Source organism: Pelodiscus sinensis, chromosome 4 (assembly GCF_052426305.1).
Source record: "Pelodiscus sinensis isolate ZL-2025 chromosome 4, ASM5242630v1, whole genome shotgun sequence".
Lineage (NCBI taxonomy): Eukaryota > Metazoa > Chordata > Testudines > Trionychidae > Pelodiscus > Pelodiscus sinensis.
The window spans coordinates 127,996,367-128,014,987 of record NC_143055.1 but is presented as its reverse complement, the minus strand read 5'-3'; the positions used below and the strand labels follow the sequence as shown (position 1 = coordinate 128,014,987).

General features: G+C 44.5%; 1 protein-coding gene across 1 annotated transcript in view; it reads right to left on the bottom strand.

The window, feature by feature from the left end:
• Positions 1–18,621, bottom strand: part of CCNI (cyclin I) — a 56,116-nt gene that overhangs the window by 18,525 nt on the left and 18,970 nt on the right. Inside the window, exon 2 of the mRNA XM_075929449.2 lies at positions 9,492–9,648. Coding sequence (XP_075785564.2) covers positions 9,492–9,605 — 114 coding nt within the window. The 5' untranslated portion in view covers positions 9,606–9,648. The remainder of the gene's footprint in view (positions 1–9,491; positions 9,649–18,621) is intronic.

The window sequence follows — 18,621 nt, the reverse complement described above, 5'->3', positions numbered from 1 at the left end:
TTGCCTATTCCAAAAGGTGAAGTTGCAACTTTTATTCCCCCCCCCCCCCATTCCAAAGGGGAATGAGACCTGCAGAGGAAAACAAGTTGTGTTGGGGCTTTCCTTCCTTCCCCCCCCCCCCCTTTATGCTCTATACACAAACAGTGATTTTTTTTGGTTTGTTTGCTTCATCTTTTCCCCCGCCCTCTGCTTGTTTTTACATTTGAACTTCAGGTCAGGTCTTGTTTTCTCCTGGTGACTTTAGATGTACATCACAGCAAGTCCTTAAAAAATTGCAACTTGATCCCTAGAGAGGGAAGGGATTTTTAGTCAAAATGTTGGCAACTCTTTGGATTTCATTATGTGGTTTAATTTCAAACAGGTAAGGGGGGGGGGGGGAATCTCCTTTTTAGAGGCTCTGTACCTGCTCCTTTTCAAGACCAGAGAAAGCACCCCAGAACACAGGCCCCTCAGAAGAAGAGGAGAGGGAAGATCCAATCTTCCTTATATTTCCAATGGAAGGAAAGATTTTGAGGGAAGTGTTTAAAAACTGGCCAGTTTTTCTGGACTTCTTAGAGATATCAAACTGAAGGGGGGAGGGGGGGAAGTGTCCAGGAGCCAGGGTTGTTCCTCTGGGATTTGGAAAACTTATGCTCAATTCTAAAGCTCTGCCAAAGAATTCACATATGACCTCAGGCAAGTCCCTTAGTCTTTGTTTTTTAGTTTCCCACTGGCAGATTGGGAAGGACAGCTCTTCCCTACCTCACCAAAGGTGATGTGAGGATGAATACACATTGTGAGGTGCTCAGAGACTATGGCAATGGTGGTATACATGTACTGAAAATTAACAAACAAAACAAAAATGAGCCAACAAGTCTGATTGCTTCCTCCATGGTAGATCACCTTAAGCTTGTGGCCCGAAATTTGAATTTTAGAATAAATGTTAAGACTTGGGTATAACATGCAAGCCCACAAACTCAAGGAATAGTTACAAGCTGGGGACCAGCATAATTACAAGCTGGGGACCAACCGGTTAAGTAGTAGTTCTGCAGAAAAGGACCTGGGGGTTACAGTGGATGAGAAGCTGGATATGAGTCAACGATGTGCCCTTGTAGCCAAGAAGGCTAATGGCATATTAGGTTGCATTAAGAGGAGCAATGCCAACAGATCCAGAGATGTCATCATTCCCCTTTATTCGGCTTTGGTGAGGCCGCATCTGGAGTATTGTGTCCAGTTCTGGGCCCCCCACTGCAAAAAGGATGTGGACGCATTGGAGAGGGTCCAGCGGAGGGCAACCAAAATGATTAGGGGGCTGGAGCATATGGCTTATGAGGAGAGGCTGAGGGACTTGGGTCTGTTTAGTCTGCAGAAGCAAAGAGTGAGGGGGGATTTGATAGCAGCCTTCAACTTCCTGAAGGGAGGTTCCAAAGAGGATGGAGAGAGGCTGTTCTCAGTAGTGACAGATGGTAGAACAAGGAGCAACGGTCTCAAGTTGTGGCGGGAGAGGTCCAGGTTGGATATTAGGAAAAACTATTTCACTAGGAGGGTGGTGAAGCACTGGAATGGGTTACCTAGGGAAGTAGTGGAGTCTCCATCCCTAGAGGTGTTTAAGTCTCGGCTTGACAAAGCCCTGGCCGGGTTGATTTAGTTGGGATTGGTCCTGCCTAGAGCAGGGGGCTGGACTTGATGACCTTCTGATGTCTCTTCCAGTTCTATGATTCTATGAATAGCAGTGTCACAAAGACAGTGGTGACCTTGCCCCTCATATGCAAGTGTGGTATCTAATCTCTTCAGACAATATGGAAAGGGACACTCATTACTTTAATGTGAAGCAGACACTGGGGAGGAGGGGGGAGGAGGAGCAGGAGGAGCAGGGATGTTTTTAGATACATGGACAAAGTAATGCTTACAAGAAAAATCCAGCTTCAGAAAAGCCATCTGGAAAAGTAATTTTTTTCCCCTGAATAGCGCCCAATAAGCGTCTCTGCTTTAGGCTTTAAAATTTCAATTGTAGAAACGTTACAAAAAGCTGCAGTCTAGATAGGCGCCTTATACGGATATGGAGAAGACCAACTCTTTTCCTAGAGAAAAATCAAAGCAACGCACCCATCTTTTTCTCATGCAGGGCAGGGACCCACCTGTAGAGGAGTGGCCAATCAGACTGCTGCACATCATATGTTTGTGAAATGCCCAAGAAAGGAGACATGTTTCTCATATACTCCCAACCGCACAAGCAATAAGCAGGAAGCTATAAAACTAAACAAAGAGCAGGGTCATAATATCTCACGCTACAGGAGTTAAATTAAAAGCAAGATTGTTCCCGAGAATAAAAAGCCCCTTTCGGCTGCAGCAGGAGACGTCAGAGTGCTCCCCGCTGGACGTTCTCTCAGGCCGCTAACCCATCACGTGCCAGGGTGGTTTGTTTTGTGGCCACATTCCAATCACTGACACTTACTTCCTGGCTTGGCAAAGCGTATCAGTCATAGAATCATAGAACACTAGAACTGGAAGGGACCTAGTCCCCTGCCCTCATGGCAGGACCAGCTAGATCGATGTTTCCTAAATGGTGTTCTGTGGAACCCCAGGGTTCCGTGAAGTGAAACTAACGGTTCCGTGAGAAAATTCCATTACAATGATAATTTATGGTTTAAAAAACAATTAATATTATGTGATTTTTGTTTTTAAATATGTGCAATTAAACTAAATGTTGGTTTCATGACCTTGTTTAGCATTTGTTTATTATTATCCTTACTAATTTGTGGTCTACTTTTTCAGTCCAAGCGCTGCTGTCTTAATGACAGCCCCTGCCCATGCAAGGGAAACTTAGAGAATGCACGGCACTGATGGGGGGGGGGTCCACTTCAATTTTCTGCACAACAGCAGCAAACGGGAGCAGCCCCAGTGCATTCCGCTTCCAGGCAACACCAACGATGGGCGACAAGATTAAGGGACAATGAGACTTGCCCTGTGATTTCCCAAAGGACAGGCTTAGTGTTTAAAAGGAGTCCATGTGCCAGAGCCTCAGCTGGGCAATGTGAATTATGGACCCATGGTGGAACACGCTGTCTCTCCAGGTCTTCCCTAGATGGAGGATTAGGAAAACCTGCAAGATCCAAGTCCATGGGTATGTCTAGACTACATGCTTCTGTCGCCAGAGGCATGTAGATTAGGCTACCAGGCATAGGAAAATGAAGCGGCGATTTAAATAATCCCAGGAGGTATACCTGGGTGGTCAACAAATGCCTTTGATGTAGACACCCGCGCGTCCAGACTACCGCGCTGAGCCGACAAACAGCTGATCGGCTCAGCGCGGCAGCCATGTAAATTTAAATGAAGCGGCAATTATTTAAATCGCCGCTTCATTTTCCTATGCCTGGTAGCCTAACTTACATGCCTGTGGCGACAGAGGCATGTAGTCTAGATGTACCCCATGAGAGCTGGGAGCGCTCTCTGTCCCCACCAAAAGCACCAGCAGGGTCACACACTTGCCAGCAGTAACTGGGTTGGTGAGACTGGCTGTCTGGCTTTGATGCCTATCTCTGGGTATCCCATTCCTCCCCACTTGGGCCAAAACTTTGAAAGGTCTCAATTCTGTCTTCTTCCTGTTCTACTCTTCTCATGGCACTCCACCATCTCTGTGCACCTAGAGCAGAGAGAATACATATGCACCAGAAGTAGACAATTTTCTACATTCTGTGTTCTAGTGGCGCACCCCCACTCCCCGTCCCCAGTCTGGCACCTGAGGCAGCCGCCTGAGTTCGCATCGTGGTAAAGACAGCCCTGTCTCCGGACGCTCCTGCAAAAGTAACTATTCCTCCCCCCAATGGCCATTACACACCAGCCTTGCACATGGCCTAAGGAGCCCATATGCAGAGCCACATACGCATGCCCCCTCTTGTGTGTCACGCTGCTAGTGAGGCACGAGGCAGAGCACTAACAGCGTAACCCTGCAAGGTGAAACCCTATAGCATTTAAATTCAATCACCATTTTAGGCACGTCAGTATTGGATTCGCTGGGTTGCCTCACCCGCTGAAGCCATGAATGTGCTGAAGTGCTTTGCTGCCTTGAGGCCAGGCTACTCAACATGCTGCAGGATCCACCCCTATGAACTAGACCCAGCAAAGCACTTCAGCACATGTCAAAGAGCTGTGCTGGATCAGGGCCAAGGCAGAAAGCATCTCTGTGGGGGTTTAACACTACAAAACAGCTTGCTACATGGAAAGTGTCCCGAGGGCAGAAACGTGTCTTCCAACGCTGGAGAGATGCATTCAAAGTAGGTTTACATTTTCTCACTACAACAGTTAGCTTTTTTTTAAAAAAAAAACAGCCCAGAGAACTAGAGCAAAATGCAGGACAATGTAGCACTTTAAAGACTAACAAGATGGTTTATTAGATGATGAGCTTTCGTGGGCCAGACCCGCTTCCTCAGATCAAATAGTGGAAGAAAATAGTCACAACCATATACAGGCAGTCCCCGGGTTACATGGATCCGACTTACATCGGATCCCTACTTACAAACGGGGTGAGGCAACCCCGCACTAGCTGCTTCCCCCCAGCAGACCAGGGAGACGCGAAGCGGCTTCTCTCAGCAGACACCTCAGCTTGAGAATAAAGGACTGAGGGAAGTGAGGTGTGGGAGAATAAAACTGAGCTCTGGAGAAATGTTTGGCTAGAGTTTCCCCTACAATATGTACCAGTTCCGACTTACATACAAATTCAACTTAAGAACAAACCTACAGTCCGTAAGCCGGTTTTGTGCTAGCCGCACTTCAGTTTTTAAGGTTGGGAGGTGATTAATTGTGAAGGTGCCTAGAACTTTTTGCACAGGCGGTTGTTATTTCTACACTACTGTTTAAATCCAGATTAAAAAAAATAAGATGCCCTTCTCCTCAGCCCCCACCCCGCCCCCAGCAAAGTCCTACCTACTGTCACACCTAGCTGTCCTCCAGAGCAGAGACATACTGCTACACTTGTGGGTTAACCACTCTGACTTCTTGCGGTCTTCCCTCACTCCAACCTCACATGCACACTTTACAAATAGGGATTTCACAGGGATTTAGTGACGTTAGGTACCCAAATCTCTGGACCAACTCCCTACCCAAAAGCTTGCCCACGGTTCGGCTGCTGGAGTGACAAGCCCGCTGCCTATTATGCTGATCAGTATTGCCTCACTGTTTTCTTGTGCTCCCCTCTCTGTGGTCTCCCCTTACTGTTAGGCAGGAAGTCTCTTGCAACCAGGACTGCCTTCTTGTTCTGCACTGATACAGTGTCAATCACACTGGAGTCTCAGTCCACAACTACTGCTCTGGGGGTGCTACTGCAACACTAATAATAAAATCCCACTGAACACTTCCTTAGACACCTTTGAAAACCAAACTTTACATTCCTAGCAACTCAATGCTACTAAGTTTTCACACCTCAAATTCAGGTAAAATATTTGAGAGGGTGAAATAAAAAGCCAGTGAATTCCTGGGATTTGTTCTTTCCTAGTCTTCTCTCACAAGGTTGTTTTGTGAGCAGCAATAATCTTTATCAGCACTTGGCAGACTTTTAAAGGGCAGCTATAGCAGTATGGAATTTGGATCAAGATCCAATCTCAGATACACCCGTGTAAAACCAGTGTCACTACTGATTTCAGCGGCTCTGTTTCTCAATTGCACCAGCACGAAATCGGATGCGGGCATCTCTATGAAGTCTTCAATGGTGATAATTTATAGTGTTTCGTTCTAGTGTAATGACAGCTGCGAAATTCATAAGCAGTACAATCTCCTTAATGTGCATGGCAACCTTTGAAATAGACATCTGAAGAGGCAAATACACTATTTTGCACTTAGAGGTTTTCATCCACTAATCTCACCGTGCTTTAGAAAGTTGGGTAAACAGCATAATCTCCATTTTGCAGATGGGGTAGCAAAAGGATAAAGTGGTTAAAAGTGACTTGTCCAAGGTCACATAGTAAGGCAATGGGAATGAACTGAAGCCTCTTGATCACGAGGAATGTAAAAAGGGGAACAGAACAAGCAGGGAATGGAAAACGAAAGATAAAATGGCATCAAGTTTCTTTAAAAAAAAAAATTTTCCTGGCCGAAACTGCCATAGCATGTTATTTGTTAACAAGAAAATTAACCTTTGATCAGACTCTCCAACTTTCACTCTCATCCTATCCACATGAGAATCAGTCACCCTCCTTTCATGTGACCATGATATACAATATACACACACAATAAAATATTGTATATATGTATATGTGTGTGAACAAACAACTTAATAGTGCTAACAAAGCGCAAGGTGTCTCTAAACGCACAAGCCAGACATCTTTTCTGGACTGAAAAACCCCTTCAAACTCTGACTTAGAGCTACCAAACATAGGCTGAGTCAGTGTGTCACAAGTCAGAAGGAAAACCAAAAGAAACACACTTGTCATCAGGGAATGGGGCTTTCCAAAACATATCTGGGACAGAAATCCCCACCAGACTGCAGTACAAATAGAGTTATACCTTTATCACATACAGATTGAACGTCTCCAATTCAGCACCCTCAAGATCTGAATGGTGCCAAACCATGATAAGAGGCCATCCCGTTAACTAAAATCAAGCTGGTTTAGATGTTGCTGGACCAGAGAATGCCGGATTAGAGAGGTTCGACCTGTATTTTTGTTTCCAAGGATAGAAACAATAGAAAAACAAAGGTGTAGAAACCATGTATCCCTTTCCATTAAAACTGAACACAGCCAAGACCCTAGTGCAATTGTCATTAGTGGGGGAAAAATTGTAAAATATATTGTCAGTTTTAATCATAAGATTATCTTTGCATGTTTCTTCGTTTGGAAACCAAGCTACCATATCAAAATAGAGTTGATGCTTGAACAGGCAATGAAAATTAAGTGTCCACAAAGTCCCAGGATTGGCTATTCAGTATGTCTTAGGTTTTCTGATTGCCAAGGGAGACAAACAATTTTGTGTTATTGCAGTTTCAGTCGATTGAGACTATTTTCAATGAAGTGAATAGATGCTAGGGAAGATTTACCCGTTTCAGATAACAGAAGGTTTATGGCAATAATGTGGGTTGAACTTTATGACTGAAACAGTGCCAAAATGAGCACTGATAAAATGAAATGATCTGAGACCGTTTGAAGTCCAGTGTCTCATGAACAGTAAAAGCACTAGAAAGGAATATTTTATGACACTACAGAGCTTCAATTATCAGACACCCAGAACTTACAAAAACACGCAGTTTTACATGTCAGCATGTGCTCTCTCTTTATTCATTTAAATCTGATTACCATATATTTTTGCCCCTCAGGCTTAAATTTCAGCCTGCTTTAGTGATTATTTTCACTGAAATCACTAATGCTAGAAAATGACATTTCATATTGCGTCAAAGCAGTCTGGCATTCCAGCGGAGATAATCATGTCTGAACTGAAGTATGGAAAGATGCAAGATAATTAAAATGATGCGATTTTAATGAACTTCTAAGATTGTAGCAGTCCACCCAAGCGCTTCCAAAAACCTTTTCAAGGCCAGTAACTTGGCAATAAGAATTAACTAAGTCATCCTTATGTGTAATGGCATCATGGCATACTACAACAAAAGCCCTGAATCATTAAATTCTGTAACTGCAAGTTCTACTGAAAAGAAACACTGTAGGATTTTTGCAAGTATCACAAGTATTAACCAAGACTGTTTCCATGACTTTACACTAGTCTGACGTTTCACAGACTCCAATAACACTGCCTCCCCATTTTCATAGCTGCAGATGGCCAGAAACATGATTAAGTCAAATCAATGTCACTGAATCTGTACTTATCCTGCAGGAAGTAGAGCACCCTACCCCTCATTTTAGGTCAACCTCTCAAGATAAGGTCCTGAAATAGTCACTAACACAGAAGAAGAGGCCCCAAAGATGACTGTGAGCAAGACTACTGTACTACCATGCAGCTACAGCAAGGTGTAAAGATTGAATTCAAACTACCATTACCACACAGACATACCACGGTTGGGGAACCTGTACATCAGTGTGTACTAAACCAATTTTAGAATGCAATAGTTGTTGCGAAGAATGACTGATGCCTTGAATGCAAGTAACTACTTCTTGGCACATGTGTAATTAGGGTTCTGGATACTGCCTGCATAGAGATGAAGATCTGTGGCTAAGATATTGGTTTCTGGTCAATACCTGAAGCCAATGGAAGCTACTGAGCGCCTGCACTAATGTGTTTGCTGTGTACCAACCTAGAGGATGGACCTTTTTTGTTCCAGAACTTGTCAATACCGCTCTGTCAGTCACAAAGAGTCCCAAGAATATGACTTGATGTGCTCCCAGTTTTTAAGAGGGAAGAATAGGAAGGTCCAATCCCTCACCCTGTCACCGGGATATTTTGTTTTAAATCGAACTACATTTGCTGTGTAGCACCGAGGCCAGTCAAACAAAAATGTGAGGTGGTGTTTTTGGTATACCAAACACAAGTAGAAACTTATGGTTTACTGAAGAGAATTCTGTGCCCAGTTCTGCCACCTTTAAACTAAATAGTACCCTCCTCTGAAACCAATCAATGGGGCTACTCACGGAGTAGGGTGGGGCTGCCCCACCTTCACTGTACTGTGCCTCCTTCTGACAAGCAAAGTTACGTCATTACCCCATGGTGGGGGGGACCAATGCCTGAGCCCACTCAAGCCCCACTGCTCCAGGTGTGTGTGTGGGGCAAACCTGAGCCCCCTGTTCTGGGCAGGGGGCCATAGCTGAAGCACAGGGCCCAAATCCTCAAGCTCTGGATTTACCCCCTGGGCAGTGGGGCTCGGGATGCTGCCCCAGAGCCCAGCAAAGCCTAAGCCAGCCCTGGTAACCCTATTTGAAGGAGGTCCCAACCCACTCTGGAGTCCTGACCCAGTTTGATAACCACTGGAGTAGGGGATTATTCATCACGCCAGATCCTCAGGTAGTGTAAACCAGAGTAACTCCATTGAAGTCAATGGAGTAACACCAACCTACGTTACATGGCAATCTAGCCCAGTTTGAGTAAGGGTGGCAGAATCAGGCTCTAGGTTTGAAAAAGAAGAAAAAAAATATCAAGAGGGACTGCCTACATGCTGAGTGAATGCCAACAGTAATTCAGAGAGCAGTCACAGGGCACTTCAGACAACTGCTTAGGGTTTCAGCAACAATATTGTAAGTTACACTTAATACAACTGAGTTGCTTTTCAAATTAACTGTACAGCAGCAAACGTGTATTAATTATCAGTGCAAGTCACAGAGTCAATTTAATTAAACCAAAACATGCGTGCATCCTACTAGAAAGAAGAGCAGCGACTTAGCACTATTCTCTACAGCACATTCTGTGCCTTAGACTATGGGTATGTTCCTGAAACAAAGCATTAATCATTACACTGAATAGCAGGTTAACCTTCCCCCGAGCAATAGGATCACTTCTCATGTAATGGGTTCAGTTATTTACTGAAAACTATGCCAAGAAACAGCCCCACAGAGTAAAACGATGAACAGGAGAGACTTTACCTGATTGAGCTGAATTTTGGGCATATGCACTTTCCACATCTGAGCTTCTCTAGAGATTGCCATCTCCAGGAGGAGAGACAACCTCTGGCTCTCCAGGGACCCTGAAAACTTCATGGTGATCCTTGGATCCGCCTATCACCCAACTGGATACAGCTACCTGCAAAGGCAAACAAACCAGTGACACACCTGGGCAAGACAGATTTAAACACAGGAGTATAGACTTCTGCAGCTCAAGGGCTGCACGAAATGGAACTATTTACAAAATCACTGAGAAAGAGGAGAGCAGAGCAATTTTGCCATTGAGCCCCTGACAAATGTTGGAAATGAATGCTTTAAAAAAATTAAAAAAATAAAAATAAAAGGAAACGGTCTACATTAATCTTCCACAATGCTGTCCTTGTGGGATACTGAAAAGGAGTGAAAATGGGAGGACAAACAGCAGTAAGAATTAAGTGATTTTGTCTAACACACTTTGGACGGTTATTGAATAAATTATGTGCAATCACACAGCGGTTTAAAGTCTGGGCTAGCGATTTCAACGTGTACTCGAATACACGATTAACCAATAAGCCTGGGCTTACTGGTTAATTATTGACTACACACACTCCCCACCCTTGCTGCCTCTGTATGAGAGGCAGAAGGGGGGGGGGGGCAAGCAGGAGCTGGTATATGCAGGAAGCCAGCTTTCAGGCTGGCTCCCCACACAAGCCGCCTGTTGCCCCTCCCCCTGCTGCCTCCCACAAAGACAGTGGGAGGAGAGGGGGCGGGCGAGGCAGGATCCAGTGCTCGGGGAGAGCCACTTGTCCCTCCCTCCACGACAGAGGCGGGGGCAAGGGAAGCTGCCACAGAGCAGCCTCTGTCCGTGGGAAGCTTGTCCCCCTCCCCCATGGACAGGGGTGTCAGGCAGACGCTGGTCTACATGGGGAGCTGGTTTTTAAACATCTGCTTCCCTGACAGACCAGATCCCGTCTGCCACCCTGTGCTGCTGCCTCTGATACAGATGGAGCAGCACAGGATGGCAGGGGGCTCCCTGGGAATAGAGCGCACTAGCTGCCAGCCCCATCCCACGGACTATCGAACAGCAGCGAAACCACTAAAATGTGATGCAGTTAGTGATTAATTGAAAAATCATCTAACATCCCTGGTCTGGGCACGACACCTAGACACCAGTGATTTTCCTAAAGTGATTAACAAGGACGATCAAAGGGCTTTAACCAAATAGTACTCCCACTAAGAACACATCTAGAAAGAAAAACTACGTCCATCTGAAATCCATTGTCAGGGATCCTGAAAGCAGACCCACACCAGCGAAAGAACTAAAAACTGAGGTCGGTTGGATTTGTAAGTCACTTCAGCACTCCCTGTCTAAACTAAACTTTTAACTGGCTGGTTAACCAGTTAACTGATTAAACAGGGGTGAAGGGACTGGAGCAGTCCCCAGAGTGAGTAGGGACTGCTCCAGCCGGGCTGCTTCCAGCCCCATGCTACACTGATGGCTTCCTCCTCACCCCAGTGCATTCCCCAGCTGGCGCTATTGGCCCCACACAAGGCTACCGACTCCCAGCCCACATGGGCTGGGAACTAGCAGCCCCTGCTCCACGGCCCAGCAGAGGCGGGTGGTTACTTCTGGGTAGCTTGCCAGGTAAGCATCACCCACTGAAGAGTGATACTTATTGTGTAACCAGTTACCTGTTCGCATCCATACTGCACATGTCAATTTTTAATGCCAAGTCTACGCTAAGGAATACTGTTAAAATGCAAAGTACCCCACCAGTGATATCCCAAGGCAAATGGACCCGTGTTCACGCTACCACAGACAAAGCTCAGCTAACCTGAAGCCATCCACCATTAACACCAGTTCAGCTGGAGCACTCACGGGAATCTATATAAAATTCATTAGCTTAGAATAAGGCATAAACGCCCTGCAATCTAGATAAATCAAGGAGGAAGTTTCCCACACAAGCCTACAGAATTTAAGACCACAAGTCCCATTCCCTTATAAAACCTTCCCACAAATGCACAAAAACAAACAAATGGAAAGGAAGGGTTTGTTCCCCTTAACCCAACAGCTTTCTGAACTAAAACTTAGATGTTGTGTTACAATTTTACCCCAACTCCCCCAAACATTTTTAAATAGACTCTTTAATAGAGCTCAGAGAGTAGATGTTTTCAAGAGGAAAAAAAATTAAATTCAGATTTCTTGGTACAATCAAGTCATTTAGGCAAAAGAATTCATGCTACAAATGTAAGTCCATGGGAAAGTATTTAAACCTTGAACTAAGTTAAGTGCTTTCTTGTGAAATCTGAAACACAATACAGAGGAGGCTAGCCAACTCCTGGCCAGGCTATTTACAAAGACTGCAGTTATTAGAAGTATACACAACATAGACCATGCTTCTTTCAAATTTTATAGTAAGATAACCCACTACTATTTCTGACAAATGTAAGAGCATACATAGAATGACAAGAGAAAACTGATTCCTGCCAATCCAACATGTTTGTTTTGAAAAGGCAGATTCAGTATGCTACTACCACAAATTTAAGGAAGACTAAACCAAGTTTGTTTTAGTCTGTTGCAAGATTCTTGCACTTTTTAATAGGTGTTATTCACCCCAGGAGGCATAAGGCCTAAACTCGTCAATACCACTTACACCTACAACTACAGTTTAAGTTATGTATACACCTCTGTGCATAGCCTGAATCACCTCTTCTGAGACTCTTCCAAAATAAAGTGGTTCAAAGTAAAGCGAACAAAGCCTCTAAGCTTGTTAGCCAAACCCAATAATGAACCAAAGTAACAGTCAATCGAGAGAATTTCATAAGAAACATTTCAGATTCAAGTTCCCAGTGAATTATTCTAAACAGGTTAAAAATACTTTACAAATAATAACAAATACCTTGATGTTGGCTGCTAATGGGTCAGTTTGGGATTTACACAGAATTAATCTTTATTGAAGTGCAGTCACATGGGAAAGTTTCCAAAGCAGAAGTGAAGTTGGCCTTTTACATGCTCTGGAATTGTTTGGATAGTTGCTGTACTTTTTCATTTACTGTTCTCCCCCCTCCCCCAGACACCTCTTCTCAGGGGAAGACTTTTAGGCCATAGTAAGGCAGGAGTAATTCCACTGGAATTACCCAGCTGTAAAACCAGTGAGAGATCACAAGGCCTGCAGACTTAATTCACACAGTAGGGTCCAATCCCACACTCACTGGCAAAACTCCCACTCGCTTGAACATGCACAGAATTAGAACTGTTGGTTCCAAAGCACAGATCTGGGGCCTGATCCACCCCCGTTTTACACGGTCCTTTGCACCTCTGTAGAGTGGGTGCCAAACACCAACAAATCAGAATAATGGTCTAGAACACTCGCTTTGCGCATGTGTGTGACAACGCAAAGGGCCAGGTGGGGGAGAATCTAGCCCTCCTATACTGGGGGCTGTGATGGCTACCTTTAGGAAGCACCTCACAATCATAACCTGCCTCTATGTAAGCAGTAAGCAGTTAAAACAATGTTTAACCAGTTAACTGATTCAAGGGGATTTTAAAACTCTAATCAATTTAGAACCTGATCCAACTGCAGGTAGGACAAGTCAATGGAAATACTCCTTCGTTTCAATAGGAGTTGGATTTGGTCCTTACAAACAGATTCAGATAAAACAAACACTAGCTTCCACATCACTGAAATCTGTCTTCCCTACCTGCTAAATAAAGCCCTCAACATTGGATTTTTTCAGGGACTCCACAGTATAGAAGCCGGCTACATTTATTTTCAAATGTAATTAGACTTTTAGCAGTTCAGTTGCTATGTAACTAAGTTAGTGAAACAACATTCTTTGTTCAGGTAATCCTTGCTGGATAACATCCAGCAGGATTTCAACTGCAGCCTGTGCAGTCTTGACCATAGAGTACATAATTGGAAAACACTGCAATTATGCGAACATTTAACTTGATAGGAGATAAAATAAGTAAACAAAGGAGGGAGAGAGAGAATAGGGTTGTGGGGGATAAGACAAGCATTGCTTTTAGGATCTGATCCAAAGCCCATTAAAGTCAATGGAAAGACTTCATCTTCCACGGGTTTTGGATCAGTCCCCCAAAGCACTGCCCTAAATTCTGTTCTTCTACCTCAAAACAGCAGCACCCAAGGTGTGAGCCCTGTGAACAAAAAAAGTCAAGTTACAAGGGCCATTTTGGAAGCACAAAGATCCTTTCTCCTCATATTTTACAATAAGCATGAGGGACCTTTAACCTAAGAAAGTAAAAACAGCCATACTAGGTCAGATCACCAGTTCATCGAGTCAAGGATCCTGTCTTCCGATAGTGGCCAATGCCAGGCGCTCTAGAGGGAATGAGCAGAAGAGGAAATCAAGTGATCTATCCCATCACCCATTCCCAACTTCTAGCACACAGAGGCTAGGAACACCATCTCTGCACTAATACCCACTAAGGGACCTACCCTCCGTGAATTTCTCTCGTTCAACGCTGCAATGGTCTTGGCCTTCACAACATCCCATGCACATCACGTCCCTTTATTTAAAATATTTCTGATCATATCTTGATTTCCTAACACAGAAACACAAGCAGACATGCCTTAAACTCCAGACATAAAAATATCAAAAGGGGCTAAAGATTTCAAGCAAAAGTCAATCTTTCAGGACTTTTACATCTCCAGGTATTTGGTTTAAACATATACATTTCAAGCTAGATCAAACTTCTTCTCTGGCCTTGTTTTGAAGTTAGTCGGTCTACACCAGCAGTTGTAAATTGTTTTTCTATATCACAACCAAACATCCATTCTACCAACATTCACGTACAGCACAGCACACTAGTCCAGTCACTCACACCTGCTTAACCTCTTCTCCCAAAGGTCATGCTTTCAAGTGTGCTCCCAACTCCTTTGCACAAAGAAACACTGAACCAGTATCTCCTACCAAGCACCCGTTCCTCTCATAAGACTCTTGACACAGGGATTCTTCTGAGACAGCCAGCAATCCCAATGGTCATTCCACTCCTGGCAAGAGGCATTTCTCTGATTGTACGTGAACTATACCTACACGTGTGGGAAAGTAGCTGATGCAAGGGAAGAAACCGCAAGAGAACATCTCTTCCCTTCAGCCCTCTCTCCTCTCATCAGCAATGCCTGGATGGTGAAAACAAGGCCAGCTCTTGCAAGAGAAGGAAGCAGTCAACGAGGGGGGTGTATCACAAAAGACTTCAATGGTACAACTATTCCTAGGACACACAGGGCAGGGCAATTGCTGCCTCTCCCCAGAAGAGATCAACTGATGCAACAGAAGAGTAAGACTGCAGTGTAAATAAAATGAATACAGGCAAATGCACAATTCTGGCTGCCCAAAGAGAGATGTTCTATCCATGTCTTTAATAAATGCGGCAGACAATGCTAAGCCCAACATTAATGTTACAGAAGAAACAACTGTCTGAACTTCAACTGAACTTGGAGAGTCTTAACTTGGCAAACTCACGATTTTGCATGACAGGCTGCGTATCATACGTGTCTTCATTTCTCTGATTACAGCAGTCAGTATGGAATTGCATGAAGCCCAGATATAATCTTGATAAATATATTTTATACACAATTACACAAAGGGCGTTCAATATAGGTTATATGCGATTATACACCTACTTATTCATGATTCACTTTTTGTACTGCACTTTTCTGTTGTACACACGAGAACACAACGAAAGGTCAGTATGAAGACTTTTATTGTGGGCTTGTAATGCGAAGATATTTGCATGACTCATTCAACAGAAACTGTTAAGACTAAATAATACACATACTGTATCTGACAGTTGAACACACTACATACATGAACAAACAAGACCTATTGGTAAGTCTATAAAACCAGACTTCAAGAGTTAAACTTACGCAAGAGTTGCATACGTTTTTGGGACGTCAGCATGTACCCATTATACACGATTAACTGATAATCCCAGGCTCATGGATTAAGAGTAACCATTCCACACTCCCACCCCCACTGTTGCCTCTGTATCAGAGGCAGCAAGGGGGAAGGAGTCAGTGCCCGTGGGGAATCAGCTTTTAAGCTGGCTCTGTGCATGCAGGCTCCCTTCCTTCACCCCACCCCCTCACCTCCTAGAGGGGCAGCAATGCAGGGTGGGAAGGCAAGTGGAAGCCTCCTTAAATGCCTGCTCTCCATGGTCACTGGCTCCCCACCTGTCATTCTGCCCCCCCCCCCCCGCCATGTGTAAACGTGTAATCACTAAAAAAAATTCAGCAGTTACACTTTTACACAGATAAGCAATTTTTAACATATCTAGCTGATTCATCCCCAAGAATGCAAACGAGATGCAATCTGCATCTTTTCCCCCAGCTGCAAGGGCACCTATGCACAAGGAAGGGAGTGTACTCTCATATTATCCCAGGATATATATGTATTATCCATCTATATTATTCACAGAATATAACTACGATGCACTAAGCACACAATAGCAATAGAACATTATACTCTTTATTTCTAGCTGTTACATTGGCTGAATTAGGGATGTAAAATCCCATTTCATTAAACAGTTAATCAGGGGCAAGCGGTGAATCCCTGCCCAAGGTGGGTGGGGGCTCCCACTGGTTAACCATTAACATCCCTAGGCTGAATTGGTGCCTTTCTATAACCTGTTCATTTACAATAGGTTTTTTTTTTTTTTTTGGCAAAATTTTGCAAAATTTGTTTGCGAAATTAAAGTCAGCTTTGGTTTTAGAAAATAGGCAACTAAGTACATTAATGTTCTAGTTAGGGATGTGAAAGTGTAACTGTTTACACAGTTAACCAATGAGCGTAGTAGAGGCAGCAGCACAGAGGAGTAGGTGGGAGCTAGAATGAACGAGGAAGCTTTTAAACCAGCTCCAACCATCCCCATATGTAACTGCATAACCAATGAGATTCAGCTATTACACATTTACTTGAACAAACATATTTTAGCATCCCTAGTCCTAGCGAGTACAAACAAGAGGTACATCCACAGACCAGAAACTGAAATGTTAGTAGCCAAAACAAAGATAAGGAAGATAAAGCACAAGTTAAGGAGCGGGTGCAAACTGGCAGGGTTGATTGAGTGATGCGTAAAGAATTTTGTAACTTGTAAAATCATCCTGTAAAAATAGCATCACCTGAAATGTGTCACTTTAAAAGCAAAAACCTTCTTTGTACGATGAATTCAACAGCACTACCCAACACAGCTTCCTGGAAACTGGCTGTACTGACTTAACAATAAACCTGACTGATATTGGTTATTTGGGCTCTTGAGAATATTTCATAATGAACCGAAGTATGGCCAAGCACTTAACTACACAATTTACCAGCAGAAGCGAGAAGGAGCAAGAGATTAACCCTCAGGGGTTAAGGATTTACCCAGAGGCAGCTGTTCCACTGCAGGGAAGCACCCGGGGTTCAGAGAGAGCATATGCACCTCACTGAATAGCCTGACAGCTGCAGCAAAGGACTAAGTCACTTTCCAAAGTGCCCTAAAGGAACAAACATAGGTGCACCTACGACAGAGAATAGAGCCATAACTGGGAGTAAGAGAAGGCGGTCCACAGGATGGGAGAAAAAAATAATCCATTTGCCCAATAGAAGAGATTTATTTTCCAAACCAAGAAGGACAAACAAGCAGGAAATGGGGGGGGGGGGCACGGAGTGGGGGAGACGGGCCGACAATAAAATTCAGCACTTGAAAGTGTCCCAGCATAGGGATGCAATAGTATAGCTGATTATAACATTAACCTATAAGCTTTTGCTTATCAGTTAATGCTACAGACTACACGCATTTCTCCTCCTCCCTTGCCATTAAATTTTTTAGCAGGCTGGCCAGCAGCTTAGCTTACACTGGGTCCGGGACCTACCCCTGCTGCGGCTCTGCATTTAAAGTGTATTAGAAGCTGGGCGGCCATGCAGCCTGGCTCAGTTCCCGGACCTGGCGCATGCTGGATCTCAAGCCTGCCCCCTCCCAGACAGGAGCTGCTGCCACCCCACACTGCTGCCTCTGTACCTAGAGGCAGCAGCATACGGCAACAAGCAGCTGGTCCACAAGGGAAGCTGGTTTTTGGACTAGCTCCCACCTGGCACCCCGCACTACTGCCTCCGATACAGAGGCAGCAGTGTGGAGTGACAGGGAGCTCAAGCATACTGGCTGCCAGCCCCACCCCTAGGGACTACAGAATAGTCGAGTAGCCAATAAGAATTCATGAGGTTGAACAGTCGATTAATTAACCAATGTTTAACATCCCTATCCCGGTAAGCCAAAGTGGCACACAACTTTTGCAGCACTGAGTGCACCATGGGCAACCTGCCAAGGAGCCCTAGAGGCTGAAACTAACTTGCATACAAATTAAGATTTTTAAGCACATCTAGTCTCACAAACATACCCCATGCTTTACAAAGCACACAGACCACATGCACACCGAAGGGCCATATGTGAAGGAAACACACTGGAAAGACTGGCATTGCTGCTTTGAATCCAGCTTTATGAAAGTCAGACTGGAGTTCCTTAGGCAACTCAGATGCTTGCGTGCGCTCAGACTCAAACAGATGAGCTGCCTCCACAAAAGATCTCTCCAAGGTCCCATCAGTGGTAAAAACACTTGTACTACATCCAATTAAATGTGTGGGTGTGCTCCTGAGGTACTACTGTGGCAGTTTGGGGGGGGGGGGGTGAGGGAGGCTAGCGCAGACAAACAAAGAAGCCTGCCCAAAAAGTCAGCCTTCATACATAACTGGGTATCTGTCACCACAGAAACTCAACAAACCTGGATCAGGGTGGACTGGACCACTGTTAATCAACTCCAGCTGAATTTTGGTCTCCACTTTCTGGGGTTGGATTTAAAAACTTCTCCACTCCCCCCCTCCCCAAACAAGTAAGCTGATGTTGCTCCTTCCTCCTCTACCCCCACCCCCTCCATTTCAGATGCTCATGAATCACTGCTCAAACTAGGGATGTAAACATTTTTTAAAAAGCCACTGTGTAATTGAATTTCAATCAGTTACATGGTTAAGTGCTCCGCAGACTGGGAGTTTAGCCAGTAAGGTTTAACCTATTACATCCCTAGCTCAAACACCAACTTCTTAATCCATTCAACACTGGCACAACTGGCCAGTCATA